Below are 23,027 nucleotides of genomic sequence, written 5' to 3'. Positions count from 1 at the left end.
ATGTCTATGGAATGTTGTGTAGCCTCTGCATAAAGATGTCCGTACAAATCATTAAAACAATATAACTACTTGGACAAAGGTATTGCACTATGTCATCAATGTGTACTTATGAGAAGTTGAAGGTACTACTTCCAAGGTTCTAACATCAGTTCACCCCATAGAGTTACTATGGAATACCTAAACATCAACATTCTAAAGCGCTCCATACCTCTCCTGGCTGGTGGGTGGTCTCTGGAGCCAGAGTGCATCCTGGGAAGTCCTCCCACAGCAGCAGAGTCTCCTCTGTCTCCTCCCAGGCCAAGCTGTCACAGTCATCTTCAAACTCACACTCCCGCCTGCAACACACACAAATGTTTCTTTATTAACGTTTGTTTGGCCTCTGGAGAAACTGCACATGGAAGCTTCCTTCTTATCAGTCTAATACCTTTACTATGGTAGAGTATAGACAGTGTAGAAGCTGGTTGTACCTGTAGAAGCCTGATAAGAGAAACTGCACATGTAATAAACACCAGTCCTGTAATGTTACTCACAGCTGGTTGAGCATCCTCTGCATTTCCTCGTTGATCTGATTGGCTGACGAGCCACAGAGCTCCTCCTCTCTGGGCAGGCCCCCATCGCTCTCCGAGGTGCTGATAGTCTCATCACCCTCACTACTGTTGACGGACAGCGGGGTCTGTTTCCGGGGGCGACAGTTGATGGCAGACTGGGTGTTAGAGACCTAGGAGTGGAAAGAGAGACTTAGACAGACACACAGATAGACAGAGAGAGAGAGAGACACAGACAGACTGACACAGACAGACAGCGTCAGACAGAAAGACAGACAGACTACCTGATACATCTGGATGACATCCTCACAGTTCCTCTGCTGGGCCACGTCACACAGGCGAGCCGTGATGTCGATGCGTCTACAGATGTCCATGTCCACCTTCATGGCCTTCTCCTGGATCTTACTGTCCAGATCAGACATGTTCTACACAGAAAGAGAGATGGTTACGGTAACAGTTATCATCCTAACCAGACCAGGAGTGATCTCTGTGTCGTGTGTGATAAACAGACTAGGGGACCCAGTGGGACAGGAGAATGAACCAGACAATATTGAGAGTGAAAAGGGTCATCGATGAGCAGATGATTTGTGTGCAGTCAGATCAGGACAGTATGAGGCTGCGTGTGTATATAGGAGAAAGATGTATACCAGTTGTTGATGATGGTTCTGTTAGGTGTGGATGGCAACATGAGATGGCAGCTTCGCTTCAAGTCCTTAGGAATCTGTGCAGTATTTTGTTTTTTTATGCATTATTTCTTACAATGTTAGCCCAGAAAAGCTTAAGTGTTATTACATACAGCCGGGAAGAACTATTGGATATCAGAGAGACATCAACTTACCAGCACAACCAGCACTACAACCAGGAATATGACTTTCCCAAAGCGGATCCTTTGTCTGCACCTCCCAGGGCATTTGAACTGATTCCAGAGGCCGACCCAAAACAACGCCATCGGAGGAAAGGGTGCCCGGAGCGGTCTTCTAGTGAGGCTTCGGATGCACGCACATCACCCACCGCTCCAGAGTATATTACTTACTAATGTCCAGTCCCTAGTTAACAAAGTCGACGAAATTAGGGCAAGAGTTGCTTTCCAAAGAGATATCCGGGATTGTTACATACTTTGTTTCATGAAGACATGGCTAGCTGGGGACATGCTGTCGGAGTCCGTACAGCCAACGGGATTTTCAGTGCATCGCACCGACAGGAACAACCATCTCTCTGGTAAGAAGAAGGGCGGGGTGTATGTTTCATGATTAACGACATACAAGAACTCAAGTCCTCTTGTTCACTTGACCTAGAATTCCTCACAATCAAATGCCAACCATATTATCTCCCAAGAGAACTCTCTTCGGTTATCGTCACAGCCATGTATATCCCCCAAGACGGCCATCAAGGAACGTCACTGGACTTTATGCAAACTGGAAGCCATATATTCTGAGGCTGCATTTATTGTAGCTGGGGATTTTAACAAAGCTAATCTGAGAACAAGTCTACCTAAATTCAATCAGCATATCGATTGCAGTACATGAGCGAGTAACACACTCGACCACTGTTACTCTAACTTCCGCGATGCATACAAGGCCCTCCCCCCCCTCCTTTTGGCAAATCTGACCATGACTCCATCTTGTTGCTCCCCTCCTATAGTCAGAAACTAAAACAGGAAGCGTCCATGCTTAGGTCTATCCAACGCTGGTCTGACCAATCGGATTCCACGCTTCAAGATTGCTTCGATCACATCGACTGGGATATGTTCAAGGTAGCCTCAGACAATAACTTTGACGTATACGCTGACTCGGTGAGCGAGTTTATAAGGAAGTGTATAGGAGATGTTGTACCCACCGGGACTATTAAAACTGTCAATAACCAGAAACCGTGGATTGATGGCTATTGCAAAACTGAAAGTATGTACCACCGCATTTAATCATGGCAAAGCGACTGGAAACATGGCCAAATACAAACAGTGCAGTTATTCCCTCTGTAAGGCAATCAAACAAGCAAAGTGTCAGTACAGAGACAAAATGGAGTTGTAATTCAACGGCTCAAACACGAGACGTATGTGGCAGGGTCTACAGACAATCACGGATTACAAAAAGAAAACCAACCCCGTCATGGACATCGACTTCTTGCTCCCAGACAAATTAAACAACTTCTTTGTGCATTTTGAGGACACTACAGTGCCACCGACACGGCCTGCTACCAAAGACTTTGGGCTCTCCTATGTGGCCGATGTGAGTAAAACATTTAAACGAGTTAACACTCGCTAGGCTGCCGGCCCAGACGGCATCCCTAGCCGGGTCCTCAAGAGCATGCGCAGACCAGCTGGCTGGTGTGTTTATGGACATATTCAATCGCTCCCTATCCCAGTCTGCTGTCACCACATGCTTCAAGATGGCCACCATTGTTCCTGTTCCCAAGAAGGCAAAGGTAACTGAACTTAATGACTATTGCCCCGTAGCACTCACGTCTGTCATCATGAAGTGCTTTGAGAGACTAGTCAAGGATCATATCACCTCCACCCTACCTGATACCCTAGACCCACTCCAATTTTCTTACCGCCCCAATAGGGCCACAAACGATGCAATCACCATCACACTGCACAATCACATCTGGACAAAAGGAATACCTATGTAAGAATGCTGTTTATTGACTACAACTCAGCATTCAACACCATAATACCCTCCAAACTCATCATTAAGCTTGAGACCCTGGGTGTCGACCACGACCTGTGCAACTGGTACCTGGACTTCCTGACGGGCCGCCCCCAGGTGGTGAAGGTAGGAAACAACATCTCCACTCCGCTGATCCTCAACACTGGGGCCCCACAAGGGTGCGTTCTCAGCCCTCTCCTGTACTCCCTGTTCACCCACAACTGCGTGGCCATGCACGCTTCCAACTCAATCATCAAGTTTGCAGACGACACTACAGTGGTAGGCTTGATTACCATCAACGACGAGACAGCCTACAGGGAGGAGGTGAGGGCTCTGGGAGTGTGGTGCAAGGAAAATAACCTCTCACTCAATGTCAACAAAACAAAGGAGATGATCGTGGACTTCAGGAAACAGCAAAGGGAGCACCCCCCTATCCACATCAACAGGACAGCAGTGGAGAAGGTGGAAAGTTTTAAGTTCCTTGGTGTACATATTACCGACAAACTGAAATGGTCCACGCACACAGACAGTGTGGTGAAGAAGGCGCAACATCGCCTCTTCAACCCCAGGAAGCTGAAAAAATTGGGCTTGTCACCGAAAACCCTCAATAAATTTTACAGGTGCACAATTGAGAGCATCCTGTCGGGCTGTATCACCACCTGGTACGGCAACTGCACAACCCACAACCGCAGGGCTCTCCAGTGGATGATGTGGTCTGCACAACGCATCACCGGGGGCAAACTACCTGCCCTCCAGGACACCTACAACACCCGATGTCACAGGAAGGCAAAAAGATCAAGGACAATAACCACCTGAGTCACTGCCTGTTCACCCTGCTTCTATCCAGAAGGCAAGGCCAGTACAGGTGCATCAAAGCTGGGACAGAGAGATTGAAAAACAGCTTCTATCTCAAGGCCATCAGATTATTAAACAGCCACCACTAGCACAGAGAGGCTGCTGTCTACCTACAGACTTGATATCATTGGCCACTTTAATAAATGGAACACTAGTCACTTTAATAATGCCACTTTAAGAATGTTTACATCTCACATTACTCATCTCATATGTATATACTGTATCCTTCACTATCTATTATTTACTATCTATTGCATCTTAGCCGCTCGGTCACTGCTCATCCATATATTTTATACTTACATATTCTTATCCCATTCCTTTACTAGATTGTGTGTATTAGGTTTTGTTGTGGAATTTGTTAGATATTAGGGTTGTTGTGGAATTGTTAGATATTACCTGTTAGATACTGCTGCACTGTCGGATCTAGAAGCATAAGAATTTCTCTACACTCGCAATAACATCTGCTAACCATGTGTATGTGACCAATAACATCTGCTAACCATGTGTATGTGACCAATAACATATGCTAACCATGTGTATGTGACCAATACAATTGGATAAGAGAAGGTGCAAATTGAGAGGAACTTTGGGGATATAGACTCACGTTGCTCATGAGGCCTTTGAAGAGCACCAGTTCAGCCTTCAGCTGCTGCACTCTGACAGCCAACTCATCCTGACAGCCCTCACTCTCCTGGAGGTCCTACAAACAAAACACACATAATCATGAGATGCATGTCCATGCACATAGGTACAGGCGCACACACAAACGCACGCACGCAGGCCTGCACAAACACACACACAACCCCACCACTCACACACATCCTGCAAACCAGCTCAGCCCCTACTTTCTGGAAAATACCAGATTATATATGGACCATCTCAGGGTAGGGCCAAACAGTAAAACATTCTATATTGACCAACTCAGGGTAGGGCCAAACAGTAAAAAATTCTATATGGACCATCTCAGGGTAGGGCCAAACAGTAAAACATTCTATATGGACCATCTCAGGGTAGGGCCAAACAGTAATACATTCTATATTGACCAACTCAGGGTAGGGCCAAACAGTAATACATTCTATATTGACCAACTCAGGGTAGGGCCAAACAGTAATACATTCTATATTGACCATCTCAGGATAGGGCCAAACAGTAAAACATTCTATATGGACCATCTCAGGGTAGGGCCAAACAGTAATACATTCTATATGGACCATCTCAGGGTAGGGCCAAATAGTAATGCATTCTATATGGACCATCTCAGGATAGGGCCAAACAGTAATACATTCTATATGGACCATCTCAGGGTAGGGCCAAACAGTAATACATTCTATATGGACCATCTCAGGGTAGGGCCAAACAGTAATACATTCTATATGGACCATCTCAGGGTAAGGCCAAACAGTAAAACATTCTATATGGACCATCTCAGGGTAGGGCCAAACAGTAAAACATTCTATATTGACCATCTCAGGGTAGGGCCAAACAGTAATACATTCTATATTGACCATCTCAGGGTAGGGCCAAACAGTAAAACATTCTATATGGACCATCTCAGGGTAGGGCCAAACAGTAATACATTCTATATTGACCATCTCAGGATAGGGCCAAACAGTAAAACATTCTATATTGACCATCTCAGGGTAGGGCCAAACAGTAAAACATTCTATATGGACCATCTCAGGGTAGGGCCAAACAGTAAAACATTATATATGGACCAACTCAGGGTAGGGCCAAACAGTAAAACATTATATATTGACCATCTCAGGGTAGGGCCAAACAGTAAAACATTCTATATTGACCATCTCAGGGTAGGGCCAAACAGTAATACATTCTATATGGACCATCTCAGGGTAGGGCCAAACAGTAATACATTCTATATGGACCATCTCAGGGTAGGGCCAAACAGTAATACATTCTATATTGACCATCTCAGGGTAGGGCCAAACAGTAAAACATTCTATATTGACCATCTCAGGGTAGGGCCAAACAGTAAAACATTCTATATTGACCAACTCAGGGTAGGGCCAAACAGTAAAACATTCTATATTGACCATCTCAGGGTAGGGCCAAACAGTAAAACATTCTATATGGACCATCTCAGGGTAGGGCCAAACAGTAATACATTCTATATGGACCATCTCAGGGTAGGGCCAAACAGTAAAACATTCTATATTGACCATCTCAGGATAGGGCCAAACAGTAAAACATTCTATATTGACCAACTCAGGGTAGGGCCAAACAGTAATACATTCTATATTGACCAACTCAGGGTAGGGCCAAACAGTAAAACATTCTATATTGACCAACTCAGGGTAGGGCCAAACAGTAATACATTCTATATTGACCAACTCAGGGTAGGGCCAAACAGTAAAACATTCTATATTGACCATCTCAGGGTAGGGCCAAACAGTAAAACATTCTATATGGACCAACTCAGGGTAGGGCCAAACAGTAATACATTCTATATTGACCATCTCAGGATAGGGCCAAACAGTAATACATTCTATATTGACCATCTCAGGGTAGGGCCAAACAGTAATACATTCTATATTGACCAACTCAGGGTAGGGCCAAACAGTAAAACATTCTATATTGACCATCTCAGGGTAGGGCCAAACAGTAATACATTCTATATTGACCAACTCAGGGTAGGGCCAAACAGTAATACATTCTATATTGACCAACTCAGGGTAGGGCCAAACAGTAAAACATTCTATATTGACCAACTCAGGGTAGGGCCAAACAGTAAAACATTCTATATGGACCATCTCAGGGTAGGGCCAAACAGTAATACATTCTATATTGACCAACTCAGGGTAGGGCCAAACAGTAAAACATTCTATATTGACCAACTCAGGGTAGGGCCAAACAGTAAAACATTCTATATTGACCATCTCAGGGTAGGGCCAAACAGTAATACATTCTATATTGACCAACTCAGGGTAGGGCCAAACAGTAAAACATTCTATATTGACCAACTCAGGGTAGGGCCAAACAGTAATACATTCTATATTGACCATCTCAGGGTAGGGCCAAACAGTAATACATTCTATATTGACCAACTCAGGGTAGGGCCAAACAGTAATACATTCTATATTGACCATCTCAGGGTAGGGCCAAACAGTAAAACATTCTATATGGACCATCTCAGGGTAGGGCCAAACAGTAATACATTCTATATTGACCAACTCAGGGTAGGGCCAAACAGTAAAACATTCCATATGGACCAACTCAGGGTAGGGCCAAACAGTAATACATTCTATATTGACCAACTCAGGGTAGGGCCAAACAGTAAAACATTCTATATTGACCAACTCAGGGTAGGGCCAAACAGTAATACATTCTATATTGACCAACTCAGGGTAGGGCAAAACAGTAAAACATTCTATATTGACCAACTCAGGGTAGGGCCAAACAGTAATACATTCTATATTGACCAACTCAGGGTAGGGCCAAACAGTAATACATTCTATATTGACCAACTCAGGGTAAGGCCAAACAGTAAAACATTCTATTTGGACCATCTCAGGGTAGGGCCAAATAGTAAAACATTCTATATTGACCAACTCAGGGTAGGGCCAAACAGTAATACATTCTATATTGACCATCTCAGGGTAGGGCCAAACAGTAATACATTCTATATGGACCATCTCAGGGTAGGGCCAAACAGTAAAACATTCTATATGGACCATCTCAGGGTAGGGCCAAACAGTAATACATTCTATATTGACCAACTCAGGGTAGGGCCAAATAGTAAAACATTCTATATTGACCAACTCAGGGTAGGGCCAAACAGTAATACATTCTATATTGACCATCTCAGGGTAGGGCCAAACAGTAATACATTCTATATGGACCATCTCAGGGTAGGGCCAAACAGTAAAACATTCTATATGGACCATCTCAGGGTAGGGCCAAACAGTAAAACATTATATATGGACTATCTCAGGGTAGGGCCAAACAGTAAAACATTATATATTGACCAACTCAGGGTAGGGCCAAACAGTAATACATTCTATATGGACCATCTCAGGGTAGGGCCAAACAGTAATACATTCTATATTGACCAACTCAGGGTAGGGCCAAACAGTAATACATTCTATATGGACCATCTCAGGATAGGGCCAAACAGTAAAACATTCTATATGGACCATCTCAGGGTAGGGCCAAACAGTAAAACATTCTATATGGACCATCTCAGGGTAGGGCCAAACAGTAAAACATTCTATATTGACCATCTCAGGGTAGGGCCAAACAGTAAAACATTCTATATGGACCATCTCAGGGTAGGGCCAAACAGTAAAACATTCTATATTGACCAACTCAGGGTAGGGCCAAACAGTAAAACATTCTATATTGACCAACTCAGGGTAGGGCCAAACAGTAAAACATTCTATATGGACCATCTCAGGGTAGGGCCAAACAGTAAAACATTCTATATTGACCAACTCAGGGTAGGGCCAAACAGTAAAACATTCTATATGGACCATCTCAGGGTAGGGCCAAACAGTAAAACATTATATATGGACCATCTCAGGGTAGGGCCAAACAGTAAAACATTCTATATGGACCATCTCAGGGTAGGGCCAAACAGTAAAACATTCTATATTGACCATCTCAGGATAGGGCCAAACAGTAATACATTCTATATTGACCATCTCAGGGTAGGGCCAAACAGTAATACATTCTATATGGACCAATTCACAGTAGGGCCAAACAGTAATACATTCTATATTGACCATCTCAGGATAGGGCCAAACAGTAAAACATTCTATATGGACCATTTCAGGGTAGGGCCAAACAGTAAAACATTATATATTGACCAACTCAGGATAGGGCCAAACAGTAATACATTCTATATTGACCATCTCAGGGTAGGGCCAAACAGTAATACATTCTATATGGACCAATTCACAGTAGGGCCAAACAGTAAAACATTCTATATGGACCATCTCAGGGTAGGGCCAAACAGTAATACATTCTATATGGACCATCTCAGGGTAGGGCCAAACAGTAATACATTCTATATGGACCATCTCAGGGTAGGGCCAAACAGTAATACATTCTATATGGACCATCTCAGGGTAGGGCCAAACAGTAATACATTCTATATGGACCATCTCAGGGTAGGGCCAAACAGTAATACATTCTATATGGACCATCTCAGGGTAGGGCCAAACAGTAATACATTCTATATGGACCATCTCAGGGTAGGGCCAAACAGTAATACATTCTATATGGACCATCTCAGGGTAGGGCCAAACAGTAATACATTCTATATTGACCATCTCAGGGTAGGGCCAAACAGTAATACATTCTATATGGACCAATTCACAGTAGGGCCAAACAGTAATACATTCTATATTGACCATCTCAGGATAGGGCCAAACAGTAAAACATTCTATATGGACCATTTCAGGGTAGGGCCAAACAGTAAAACATTATATATTGACCAACTCAGGATAGGGCCAAACAGTAATACATTCTATATTGACCATCTCAGGGTAGGGCCAAACAGTAATACATTCTATATGGACCAATTCACAGTAGGGCCAAACAGTAAAACATTCTATATGGACCATCTCAGGGTAGGGCCAAACAGTAATACATTCTATATGGACCATCTCAGGGTAGGGCCAAACAGTAATACATTCTATATGGACCATCTCAGGGTAGGGCCAAACAGTAAAACATTCTATATGGACCATCTCAGGGTAGGGCCAAACAGTAATACATTCTATATGGACCATCTCAGGGTAGGGCCAAACAGTAATACATTCTATATGGACCATCTCAGGGTAGGGCCAAACAGTAATACATTCTATATGGACCATCTCAGGGTAGGGCCAAATAGTAAAACATTCTATATTTACCAATTTAGGTTAGGGTCAAACAGTAAAACATTATATCTTGTCATTATAAGTCTTGACTCAAATCGCACTTCAAATCCAGAATACAACAGTATAATCTGTCCATGATGATTATATATTCTTTACAGTGTAAGGATAAATGTTCTTACCCTAAGTCTTACTACAAATCCAAAGTACAACACACAAACATACAGTACATACACAGATTATACATTGACAATCCTGCCTACTTAATCTCTGAAGTATTTGATTCCCTAAACTACTAGCCATAATATTTTGCAGAACTTCTTCCTGAGATATGTCTTGACATAAAAGCTGATTGTGTCTGTGGTGCAAATGAAATAGGGTAACTTGACTTGTCCCCGAGTGTTTCTTTGTGTATCTTGTACATTGTTCTGCATGGATAGTTTAATGTAAAGTGGGACTTTGCTGCATGCCATGTGGTCTCCTGTTGGCTCAACAGAGCCTGTCTAACTGGGTTAGGTAGATGTCCCCTGCAGTTGCATCCTCACACATCCGCACACACAACAAACCTGAGAAACCAGAGCCCCACCTGGCTCAGCTTTATATGCTCACCGATGGCAAGATGGCGCCGACAGACATGGCAGCTCTGCTTCTAGCGCCTAAGCAACATTGCAGTCTTTTGTTTTTTTTGTGTTATTTCTTACAAACAGAAAGGACTTTTGAATATCAGAGCGGCGGTAACTCACCAGCATTATGACCAGGAATACGACTTTCCCGAATTGGATCCTTTGTTCGTAACCCCCAGGGCAATTAAACTTATCCCAGGGGCTGCCTGGGACTTATCCCAGACGACGCCGGCGGAGAAGAGTAGACTTCTAGTCTGACTCAGGAGGCGTACACACCATCCACCGCTTCCGAGTATATTACTCGCTAATGTTTAGTCTCTGGACAATAAAGTAGACAAGCTCAGGGCGAGGATCTCCCCCAGAGATACATCAGGGACTGTAACATACTCTGTTTCACGGAATCAAGGCTCTCTCCGGATATACTGTCCCGGTCCATACAGCCAGCTATGTTCTCAGTACATTGCGCAGACAGGAATAAAGAACTCTCCGTGAAGAAGAAAGGCAGGGGTGTATGTTTCATGATTAACTACTCATGGTGTGATTGTGATAATGTACAGAAACTCAAGTCCTTTTGTTCACCCGACCTAGAATACCTTACAATCAAATGCAGACCGTATTACCTCCCAAGAGAATCCTCTTCAGTTATAGTCACAGCCGTGTGCATTCCCCCTCAAGCCACATATCCTGAGGCCGCATTTATTGTAGCTGGGGACTTTAACAAAGCAAATTTGAGGAAAATGCTACCGAAGTTCTATCAACACATTGACTGTAGTACTCGTGCTGCTAAAAAACACTCGACCACTGCTACTGCAACTTCCGTGATGTATGTGGCAAGGTCTACAGACAATCACGGATTACAAAGGGAAAACCAGCCACGTCGAGGACACCGACATCTTGCTCCCGGATAAGCTAAACACCTTCTTCATCCGCTTTGAGGATAACAGTGCCACCGATGCTCACTGCCCGCACTTCAAGGACATCAACCACCCGAGCCATGGCCTGTTCACCCCACTGTCATCCAGAAGGCGAGGTCAGGATGATAGCGGGGTGAACAGGCCGTGTCTCGGGTGGTTGATGTCCTTGATTATCTTTTTGGCCTTCCTGTGACATCGGGTGTTGTAGGTGTCCTGGAAGGCAGACAGTGTGCCCCCGCGTTGGGCAGACCGCACCTCTGGCGATGCCTGCGGTTGCGGGCAGTGCACTTCCGGTCACAAGGCGCAGGCCTCCTTATTGTCTCTAGAATTTCTAAGCAAACAGCTGGAGGCAGGGCTTTCTCCTATAGAGCTCCATTTTTATGGAATGGTCTGCCTGTCCATGTGAGAGACGCAGACTCGGTCTCGACCTTTAAGTCTTTATTGAAGACTCATCTCTTCAGTAGGTCCTATGATTAAGTGTAGTCTGGTCCAGGGGTGTGAAGGTGAACGGAAAGGCACTGGAGCGACGAACCGCCCTTGCTGCTTCTGCCTAGCTGGATCCCCTCTCTCCACTGGGATTCACTCAACCCTATTACAGGGGCTGAGTCATTGGCTCACTGGTGCTCTTCCATGCTGTCTCTAGGAGGGGTGCGTCACTTGAGTGGGTTGAGTCACTGACGTGATCTTCCTGTCCGGGTTGGCGCCCCCCTCGGGTTCGTGCCGTGGGGGAGATCTTCGTGGGCTATCCTCAGCTTTGTCTCAGGGTAGTAAATTGGTGGTTTGGGGGCTGTGCTTTGGCAAAGTGGGTGGGGGTTATATACTGCCTGGTTGGCCCTGTCCGGGGGTATCGTCAGACGGGACCACAGTGTCTCCCAACCCCTCCTGTCTCAGCCTCCAGTATTTATGCAGCAATAGTTTACGTGTTAGGGGGCTAGGGTCAGTCTGTTATGTCTGGAGTATTTCTCCTGTCTTATCCGGTGTCCTGTGTGAATTTAAGTATGCTCCCTCTAACTCTCTCTCTCTTCTCTCGGAGGACCTGAGCCCTAGGACCATGCCTCGGGACTACCTGGCCTGATGACTCCTTGCTATCCCCAGTCCACCTGCTGTCCCCAGTCCACCTGCTGCTGCTCCAGTTTCAACTGTTCTGCCTGCGGCTATGGAATCCTGACCTGTTCACCAGACGTGCTACCTTGTCCCGGACCTGCTGTATGACTGTCTCTCTCTACCGCACCTGCTGTCTAACTCTGAATGATCGGCTATGAAAAGCCAACTGACATTTACTCCTAAGGTTCTGACCTGTTGCACCCTCTACAACTACTGTGATTATTATTAGACCCTGCTGGTCATCTATGAACATTTGAACATGTACTGTTATAATCTCCACCCGGCACAGCCAGAAGAGGACTGGCCACCCCTCAGAGCCTGGTTCCTCTCTCGGTTTCTTCCTAGGTTCCTGCCTTTCCAGGGAGTTTTTCCTAGCCACCGTGCTTCTACATCTGCATTGCTGGCTGTTTGGGGTTTTAGGCTGGGTTTCTGTATAGCACTTTGTGACATCGGCTGATGTAAAAAGGGCTTTATAAATATATTTGATTGATTGATTAAGTACAGGTGCATCAAAGCTGGGACCGAGAGACTGAAAAACAGCTTCTATCTCAAGGCCATCAGACTGTTAAATAGCCATCCCTTGCGGCTACCACCCGGTTACTCAAGCCTGCACCTTAGAGACTGCTGCCCTATATAAACTCAGCAAAAAAAGAAACGTCCTCTCACTGTCAACTGCGTTTATTTTCAGCAAACTTAACATGTGTAAATATTTGTATGAACATAACAAGATTCAACAACTGAGACATAAACTGAACAAGTTCCACAGACATGTGACTAACATAAATTGAATAATGTGTCCCTGAACAAAGGGGGGGTCAAAATCAAAAGTAACAGTCAGTAACTGATGTGGCCACCAGCTGCATTAAGTACTGCAGTGCATCTCCTGCTCATGGACTATACCAGATTTGACAGTTCTTGCTGTGAGATGTTACCCCACTCTTCCACCAAGGCACCTGCAAGTTCCCGGACAATTCTGGGGGGAATGGCCCTAGCCCTCACCCTCCGATCCAACAGGTCCCAGACGTGCTCAATGGGATTGAGTTCCGGGCTCTTCGCTGGCCATGGCAGAACACTGACATTTCTGTCTTGCAATGACTTGTGCCATTGTCATGCTGGAGGGTCATGTCAGGATGAGCCTGCAGGAAGGGTACCACATGAGGAAGGAGGATGTCTTCCCTGTAACGCACAGCATTGAGATTGCCTGCAATGACAACAAGCTCAGTCTGATGATGCTGTGACACACCGCTCCAGACCATGACGGACCCTCCACCTCCAAATCGATCCCGCTCCAGAGTACAGGCCTCGGTGTAACGCTCATTCCTTCGACGATAAACGCGAATCTGACCATCACTCCTGGTGAGACAAAACCGCGACTCGTCAGTGAAGAGCACCTTTTGCCAGTCCTGTCTGGTCCAGCGACGGACGGTTTGCGCCCATAGGCGACGTTGTTGCCGTTGATGTCTGGTGAGGACCTGCCTCACCAAGAATGTGCAAAGCTGTCATCAAGGCAAAGGGTGGCTATTTGAAGAATCTCAAATATAAAATATATTTTGATTTGTTTAACACTTTTTTGGTTATTTCATAGTTTTGATGTCTTCACTATTATTCAACAATGTAGAAAATAGTAAAAATAAAGAAAAACCCTTGAATGAGTAGGTGTTCTTAAACTTTTGACTGGTAGCGTATATTTTCATAACTACATTCTTTTACTTTAGATTTGTGTGAATTGTTAGATATTACTGCACTGTTGGAGCTAGGAATACAAGAATTTCGCTACACCCACAATAACATCTGCTTAATGCGTGTGTGACCAATAACATTTGGAAGTAGGACGTACAAATGACTTTCAGATGTAACTATGTGACGGGAACCAACGGTGCCATTTTGGGGAGTTGATATTGTTGCTGTAATTCAATCATGCTGAATGTGTGTAAGTAGCTACACCAGTTCCTCAAATAGTTAACCACTTGGCTGTTTGATCATGACTGTCAGCTGCTTTCTATAACACCTATGACGAACGTCAGGGGCTGAGCATCTAACTAGCTGTTTATAAACATACTATATTTGGTTAGTGGTTTGCAGACTATTCAACCAAGCTGTTTCACACAAGCAATTGTATTAGGTTGTTTTGCATGCGTCAGGGCAATGTCAAATGTGTCAACACCGCCAGAACCTGATGACACAGCGTCAGAGACAACACTGCGCCTCTGGCCCCGCGCCCTAAGTTAGTATATAGATCAGTGAGGAGGGCCTTTGTGTCTACAAGCATTGAGCTCTTAAACATTTCAATGTAATGTCTTGTTGTCATGTTTGCTATGCTGACATGGCTTTGTTCTTGTCCCTGCAAATCAACAGAGAACAAGTGTAACAGAAAGAGGGGATACATTTACCCCCTATGTATCAATTAATAAGAGAGGCCGCACGCACGCACGCACGCACGCACACACACACACACACACACACACACACACACACACACACACACACACACACACACACACACACACACACACACACACACACACACACACACACACACACACACACACACACACACACACACACACACACTCTGTTACCTCCTGTAGGTCTTCCATCTTCTGCTGCATGTCCACTCTGACAGTGTACTCCTCCTCCCACCTACACAACAAAAAGTAACGTGAAGTAAATTACACAGTAAAATGGCAACATCATATTAATAACTATTAACTGTGTGTATGTGTGTCTGAAACCCCTGGTCCATGAATCTGGGTCAGACAGCACCATCCATCTAGTGAACAGTAATCTCATTGAAAGCCTGTATAGTTGACATGTTAGAACTACGATGGCTGATTCAGTGACTCAACACACAGACCCCACTGCACAACACTGCCATTTATAGAATTGCTGCTTAAAATGCACAATACTGCGACATGTCGGAGCCTTTACCAAACTGCTCTTAAAACAAATAGAGGTTATATAGTGTACAGAGAGACGTTTTTTGTGCCATTGTGCACACTGTGGCACAAAAGACGTGATTGAGATAGATGGGTAACGTGAGAGTGAGGGAGAGGGAGAGAGCGAGGGAAAGATGAGCTGAGCTCTCTTTGGAAGCCACCTCCCTTTTCCAGCAATCGCAGCCTGCCGTGCAGAGTATACCGCATTGCAGATACTAGGTGGAGGGGAAGGTGCATGGCCGCATGCAGTTAGGTAGAGAGAGAGGGAGAAAGATATGATGTGGGGGAAGGGGGTTGAAGAAAGGAGAGTGGAGCTGGCAGTGGAGAGTGCGCGAGAGAGTGAGAGATGGAGAGAGATGGAGAGAAGAGGAGAGAGAAGAGAGAATTTGGTATAGATCAGACATAACCTAACCCACTTCAATCAATTAATTAAAACAGGAACATTTCACATCTGGTTGGAAATAAATAGGGAAATGATCTCAGAGAAAATGGTTGTCCTGTGTGGTACCTATATCTCCCCATACATTAATGATGACACCTTCTCCATCCTAGAGGGGAAGATCAACCCTTTCCAGGCCCAGAGACATGTACTAGTCTGTGGCGACCTAAGGCCAGAACCCAACACTCTTAGCAGACAGGGAGACAAAAACCTACTTGGAGGTGACAGCATTCCCTCCCCAATACGCCCCCTAGACATAACTGACAAAACAACCAACAAAAATGGGTCACAACTCCTACAGCTCTGTTGCATGCTGGGTCTAGACATAGTCAATGGTAGGCTTCGAGGGGACTCCTACGGTAGGTACACCAACAGCTCATCTCTTGGCAGTAGTACTGTAGACTACCTTATCACCGACCTCAACCCAGTGTCTCTCGGAACGATCACAGTCATCCCACTGACACCCCTATCAGACCACAGCAAAATCTTCATCTTCTTGAACAGAGCAACACTCAACTGAGACATTGAAGCTGAACAAACGACAGGCTTTTAAGAAATGCTATAGATGGAAGGAGGGTAGTGTAGAAAACAAAAAACTACTGGCCAACAACAAATCCAATCCCTCCTAGACAACTTCCTGGACACTATATTTGACCTATCAGCTAACATATAAAATTTAAATTCAAGCAGAATAGCTAAGAAAACTAACGACAATGAGAAATGGTTTGATGAAGAACGCAAAAACCTAAGAAAGAAATTGAGAAACCTGTCCAACCAAAAACACAGAGACCCAGAAAAACTTAGCTTCTGCCTTCACGATGGTGAAACACTAAAATAATACAGAAATACACTACGGAAAAAGAAGGAACAGCATGTCAGAAATCAGCTCAATGTGACTGAAGAATCCATAGAATCAAATCACTTCTGGGAACATTGGAACACACTAAACAAACAACACGAAGAGCTATCTATGCAAAATGGAGATGTATGGATAAAACACTTCTCCAACCTTTTCAGTCGTTTAACAAAGAACCAAGAGCAAAAACATACACATGATCATTTACTAAACTTAGAATCAGCTATTAAAGTCTACCAGAACCCACTGGATTCTCCAATTACATTGGATGAGCTACAGGTCTGTGGTGTTGATGGTATACTAAACTAAATTATTAAATATACAGACCACAAATTCAAATAGGCTATTCTTAAACTCTTCAACATTATCCTCAGCACTGGCATCTTCCCCAATATTTGGAACCAAGGTCTGATCATCCCAATCCACAAAAGTGGAGACAAATTTGCCCCGCATCAACAGCAATCTCTGAAAAATCCTCTGCACCATCATCAACAGCAGACTCCATCATTTCCTCGTATACACCCTGCACACCCTTACTGACAAACAAACCAAAATAAAAGTAAAGTCTTCTCATGCTTTGTTGATTTCAAAAAAGCTTTTTGGAAAGGCACTAGAACAGCCTGCAGCACCAGGCCTCACAAATAAAATGTCTGTTTGCAGATGATCTGGTGCTTCTGTCCCCAACCAAGGAGGGCCGACAGCAGCACCTAGATCTTCTGCACAGATTCTGTCAGACTTGGGCCCTGACAGTAAATCTCAGTAAGACTAAAATAATGGTGTTCCAAAAAAGGTCCAGTAGCCAAGACAATAAATACAAATTCTATCTAGATAGTGTTGCCCTAGAGCACACACATAGTTATGCCTACCTCAGCCTAAACATCAGCACCACAGCTAACGTCCACAAGGCTGTGAACAATCTGAGACACAAGACAAGAAGGACCTTCTAACCCATCAAAAAGAACATAAAGCTTGACATCCCAATCAGTAACAGAACCCATTGCCCTCTATGGTTGTGAGGGCTGGGGTCCACTCACCAACCAAGAATTCACAAAACGGGACAAACACCCAATTGAGATTCTGCATGCAGAATTCTGAAAAAATATACTTTGTGTACAATGCAAAACACCAAACAATGCATGCAGAGCAGAATTAGGACGATACCCGCTAGTTATCAAAGTGCAGAAAAGAGCTGTTAAATTCTACAAACACCTAAAAGGAAGTGATGCCCACACATTCCACCACAAAGCCCTCACCTACAGAGAGATGAACCTAGAGAAGAGTCCCCTCAGCCAGCTGGTTCTGTGGCTCTGTTCACAAACACAAACAGACCCCACAGAGCCCCAGAATAGAAACACAATTAGACCCAACTAAATTATGAGAAAACAAAAAGATAATTATTTGACACACTGGAAAGAATCAACCAAAAAAACAAGCAAATTGGAACGCTATCTGGCCCTAAACAGAGAGTACACAGTGGCAGAATACCTGACCACTGTGACTGACCCAAAATGTACAGACTCAGTGAGCATAGCCTTGCTATTGACAGTGACCCCCATAGGCAGACCTGGCTATGTGCATACTGCCCACAAAATGAGGTGGAAACTGAGCTGAACTTCCTAACCTCCTGCCAAATGTATGACCATATTAGAGACACATATTTCCCACAGATCACACGGACCCACAAAGAATTTGAAAACTAATCAAACATTGATAAACTCCCATATCTGTTAAGAGAAATACCGCAGTCACCGCAGCAAGATTTGGGCCCGTTGCCATGAGAAAAGGGCAACAAGGGCAGCACAAATAACATTTTAAATACCACCAATATTTATGTTGATTTATCTTCCCCTACTATTCATACTACAACCATAGGCACATTGATATAACACTGTACATAGCTGATAATACAGTATAACACATTAACAAAAAAAGTCAAACCTTTGTGAGTGCAATGTTTACTGTTAATTTCTAATAGTTTTTGTTAACATTGTTTTATGTCCTCACTTTTGTTACTGTTTATCTCACTTGCTTTGGCAATGTAAACATGTTTCCCATGCCAATAAAGCTGCATTTTATTTGATATGAGAGAGAGAGAGAGAGAGAGAGAGAGAGAGAGAGAGAGAGAGAGCCTTAGAGAGACAGACAGACACAGAGACTGACTCAGAGAGACAGACACAGAGAGACAGACACAGAGACAGACAGAGAGAGAGAGAGAGCCTTAGAGAGAGAGACAGACAGACAGACAGACAGACAGACAGACAGACAGACAGACAGACAGACAGACAGACAGACAGACAGACAGACAGACAGACAGACAGACAGACAGACAGACACAGAGAGAGACAGGTGAAGGGAGGGATGATAATACAGGACAGAGCAGGTCAGGAAAAGAAGGGAGTAGACAGTAAGAGGGTACAGTGGTGTAAAGTACTTAAGTAGTAATTTAAAGTATTTTTACATAAGTATTTTTTTGAGGTAACTTTTACTTCACTACATTCCTGAACAAAATTGATGTACTTTTTATTCCATACATTTTCCCCGGACACCCAAAAGTACTTGTTACATTTTGAATGCTTAGCAGGCCATGATAATGGTCCAATTCATGCACTTATCAAGAAATCATCCCTGGTCATCTCTACTGTCTCTGATCTGGCAGACTCTGAATGTCTGAGTGTTGGAATGTGCCCCTGGCTATCCGTAAATTCAAAAAACATGAACAATTGTGCCATATATAAGTAATTTTAAATTATTTATACTTTTGATAGTTAAGTACATTTAAAACCAAATATTTTTAGACTTTTACTCAAGCAGTATTTTACTGGGTGACTTTCACTTGAGTAATATTAAGGTATCTTTACTTTTTTTTTTTAATCCCATTTTCTCCCCAATTTTTCGTGGTATCCAATCACTAGTAATTACTATCTTGTCTCATCGCTACAACTCCCGTACGGGCTCGGAGGTCGAAAGCCATGCGTCCTCCGAAGCACAACCCAACCAAGCCGCACTGTTTCTTAACACAGCGCGCCTCCAACCCGGAAGCCAGCCGCACCAGGTGTGTCGGAGGAAACACTGTGTACCTGGCCCCCTTGGTTAGCGCGCACTGCGCCCGGCCCGCCACAGGAGTCGCACTGCGCGATGAGACAAGGATATCCCTACCGGCCAAACCCTCCCTAACCCAGACGACGCTATACCAATTGTGCGTCGCCCCACGGACCTCCCGGTCGCGGCCGGCTGCGACAGAGCCTGGGCGCGAACCCAGAGACTCTGGTGGCGCAGCTAGCACTGCGATGCGGTGCCCTAGACCACTGCGCCACCCGGGAGGCCGGTATCTTTACTTTTAATCAAGTATGACAATGGGTACTTTTTCCACCACTGAAGGGGTATGAGAGAACTAGCCAATGAGAGAGCGGGAACAATGAATAGCAATATGAATGGATAGATGGAGAGAACAAGCGACAGGGCAGGGGAAGAGGAGTGGAGGAGAGGGAGGGAAGGGGGTGTATCTTATACTGAAACTACCTCCTTGAAGTGAATGAATACTCCTGTGGGTTTCCCTCTCTCTATGTTTTGCCTGCAGGTAGATTTAACTGCATTACTACAACAACAGACTCATGACAGAGATAACATTATTTCACTACACTGGAGGCCTAAATCACATCAATGACTGTACAGTACGGATGCTATCAGATATATGGATGTCTGTAGGTGAGATAAGCCTGGACTTGACTCACTTGGAGGTGGCAGTAAGGTCACATGCCTCATGAAATCACAATAAACAAACAAAACAGCCACAAACACACACTTGTCCCGGGTCCTCCCAATCCCAAACCAATCCCTGACCCTACCCAGCCTTCCTAATGGGACATACATGCTTGTCTATCACCTTACATTCATTGGGTATGGCATTTTCGCTGATATATTTATCCAAATCAATTTATGGTCATACCTTCAGTATAGACCATGCCTATGTGACCTGTGCAGCGTGAATCGAAGCCTCAGACCTGCTGTTACTAGTGCCACATATCAGCGGCCCGGGTTCTAGTTCTGTCACAGAATATAAACTGCAGCCATTTCAAACGTGCAGAGGTGCACTATGGTATCTGTATCAGATTCCTGTGACTGTGTTTGGCCCATTCCCCCTTTTTTTTTTCTAAAGGGGCGCTAAGCAGATATTTCTTCCCCAAGCCAAACCATAAGTCAAATCTTCAAATACTTGAGCTGTGCTTGATTTATATATAGTTTGCCTGGTTCCAATGGAATAATCCCAAAAGTACAAAATCAACACAGCAATCCCAAAAGTACAAACAGCTAAATCAAGCATACCTCATATATTTTCGACCTAGGTCTGGTGTCCACAAGCTAGTGGCAAACTCAAGAGTTCAAAATCTTTGAACTTCAAAAGCATTGGTATGATTGTTGAAACAGAGCCGTCCTGTGTTGGATCTCAGTTACATGACTTCATTCTGAGTCAGTTATGGTCTGATAATGTTTGGTATTTCACCCAGCTGCCCTTTGACTGAAGGCCCTTTGCCTCTCTAGCAATAAGAATGGTGTGGGCTGTGGCAGAAATAGACAGGACACAGCTGCTCTGAGGCCATCTGTTGCAATAGGGCCTTTCACTTCACCCAAGTAGCATGAGCAAAATAATACATGTATGCCTATTATAGCTTCATTAAGTTACATCAACTGACTTTTGCCAAGAGACGTTTAATCACAACTCTAGGTCCCCGTGCGTCTTTACACCCGTCAGACACACACGTTAATTAGGCCTTACGTTGGTGAATAAATCAACAAAGGTTGATCCTATTTACCTGCGTTTGTACTCGTCTCTCTCCCTCTTGACTTTGGCCAGGACGTTGTACAGGGCTCTGATCTCCGGGGTAATGGTATCAATCTGGACCCCGACCCCGTCCGGCTGGACCCAGGACACACCCGGGCTGGTGACGCGCGTCTCCACGCCAGAAGCGAGCTTGCGGGTATGGTTGTAGGACCAGATAGTACCGGGGAGGAACCGGGGAGGCGGGTTGGTGGGGGTTCCAGTGCCACTACTGGTACTGAAACCCGTTTTCCCGTTGGTGATTGAATTGGACCCAGCTGGAGAGTCGATTGTCGGGGTTGATAGGCTTACCGTGATGGTCGGATTCTGATTCGGTTCGGTGGGGTTTGTTTCAGCTTTGTTGTTGGACTCAAGCGTAAAGACAGTGTTGATGGCAGGTGTGAAGAGGGTAGTGGGTCGTCTCGCGGAGTTGTTGGTGTTTTGGAACGGGAGTGACCCGGGCCTGAGCGGGATAGTTCCCACAAACCCGGTCTGTACACCCGTTTCTTGGGTATGGGCCCGTCTAGCGCTTTCAGAACAACTTCCATCACAGCTGTTCTTCGCATCCAACGCCTGTTGTAGTTGTTTCTCCAAAATCTTATTCCTTCGCTCAAGTTCATGCACTTTGGCCAGAAAGCATCGGAACCGTAAGTTCAGAGTCTTTAGGACACTGATATTGGAGCCCAGGTCGTTCCTCAGGGCCATCGCTGCAGGAGGTTGGGGCACAGACCGGTGATAAGAGTGGTTATTATGGTTCAGATGCAGGTAAGCTTGTGAGGGTGTGGTGAAATCGAACCCTGGCTGAGTCTCCGTGCCCAGTCCGGGATGGTCGCCCAGGAAGAAGGACGTCGGGTCGAGCGAGCCGAAGACGGATTCGGGCAGAAGGCCTGAGGGGGAATCCGGATGACTCTGTCCTCCTTGGTTCTGCTGCTGTTGATGTTGGAGAAGCGAGTTCGACCCTAACAAAGGATTCATGCTATGGTATGGAAAACTAAAGCGCTGCAGATCTGGCATGAACACGGACGGTAATTTTCTCGGTATAAGATCACCAAAATAAAATAATGATAGACTGAAGGTTGACTTGTTGTTGGATACCAGACGTATCCGTGACTGTCCACCTTTATCTGGTTGCGTAAATGGTTGTAATTACGAATGTTATCCTCGATTTATCTCCGTTCGGGCTAAAGAGGCTCGTGGAATAAGTGCCCTTCTCTCTTCCTCTGTCTCGTTCTTTTGCTGGATAACGGTCGCCCCAAAAAACAATGCCGAATAGGCCAGTCTGACGGCTATGCGCAGACGACCACACTCAAATGTATTTCAGAAAAGTAATGTTTTGGTATATAGGCTATATGAGAGAAAGTACTGTTAAATCCTGCAAATCACTAATGTATTAAAAATAAATCCAGTGTCGTTCGTCAAAGCTTATCTGGCTCCAAAGTGACCACAAGAAGACACAA

At 44.8% G+C, this 23,027-nt stretch overlaps 1 protein-coding gene across 1 annotated transcript; it reads right to left on the bottom strand.

Annotated features, from left to right (window-relative positions):
• Positions 1-142: 142 nt before the first annotated feature.
• On the bottom strand, positions 143-22,989 carry LOC120031404 (intermediate filament family orphan 2-like). The gene is made up of 6 exons (XM_038977141.1): positions 21,566-22,989; positions 15,103-15,163; positions 4,650-4,745; positions 830-970; positions 531-718; positions 143-335 (listed from the first exon to the last, which is right to left on the bottom strand). Exons 1-6 carry the CDS (start codon positions 22,582-22,584, stop codon positions 185-187), a joined length of 1,656 nt encoding a protein of 551 aa, XP_038833069.1. The 5' UTR covers positions 22,585-22,989; the 3' UTR covers positions 143-184.
• Between the last annotated feature and the right edge of the window lie 38 nt (positions 22,990-23,027).

This window comes from Salvelinus namaycush, chromosome 37, assembly GCF_016432855.1.
Source record: "Salvelinus namaycush isolate Seneca chromosome 37, SaNama_1.0, whole genome shotgun sequence".
Classification (NCBI taxonomy): domain Eukaryota; kingdom Metazoa; phylum Chordata; class Actinopteri; order Salmoniformes; family Salmonidae; genus Salvelinus; species Salvelinus namaycush.
This window is presented reverse-complemented; position numbering and strand designations above follow the sequence as displayed.

What these genes read in the sequence shown, in the direction of transcription:
- LOC120031404 (XM_038977141.1), bottom strand. Translation starts at nt 22,584, where the DNA reads ATGCCAGATCTGCAGCGCTTTAGTTTTCCATACCATAGCATGAATCCT. An exon ending in AGATGGAAGACCTACAGGAG is followed by an intron (nt 4,746 to 15,102) that starts GTAACAGAGTGT and finishes TTTTGTTTGTAG; the next exon opens with GACCTCCAGGAGAGTGAGGG. An exon ending in TCAAAGGCCTCATGAGCAAC is followed by an intron (nt 971 to 4,649) that starts GTGAGTCTATAT and finishes CTTTCTGTGTAG; the next exon opens with AACATGTCTGATCTGGACAG.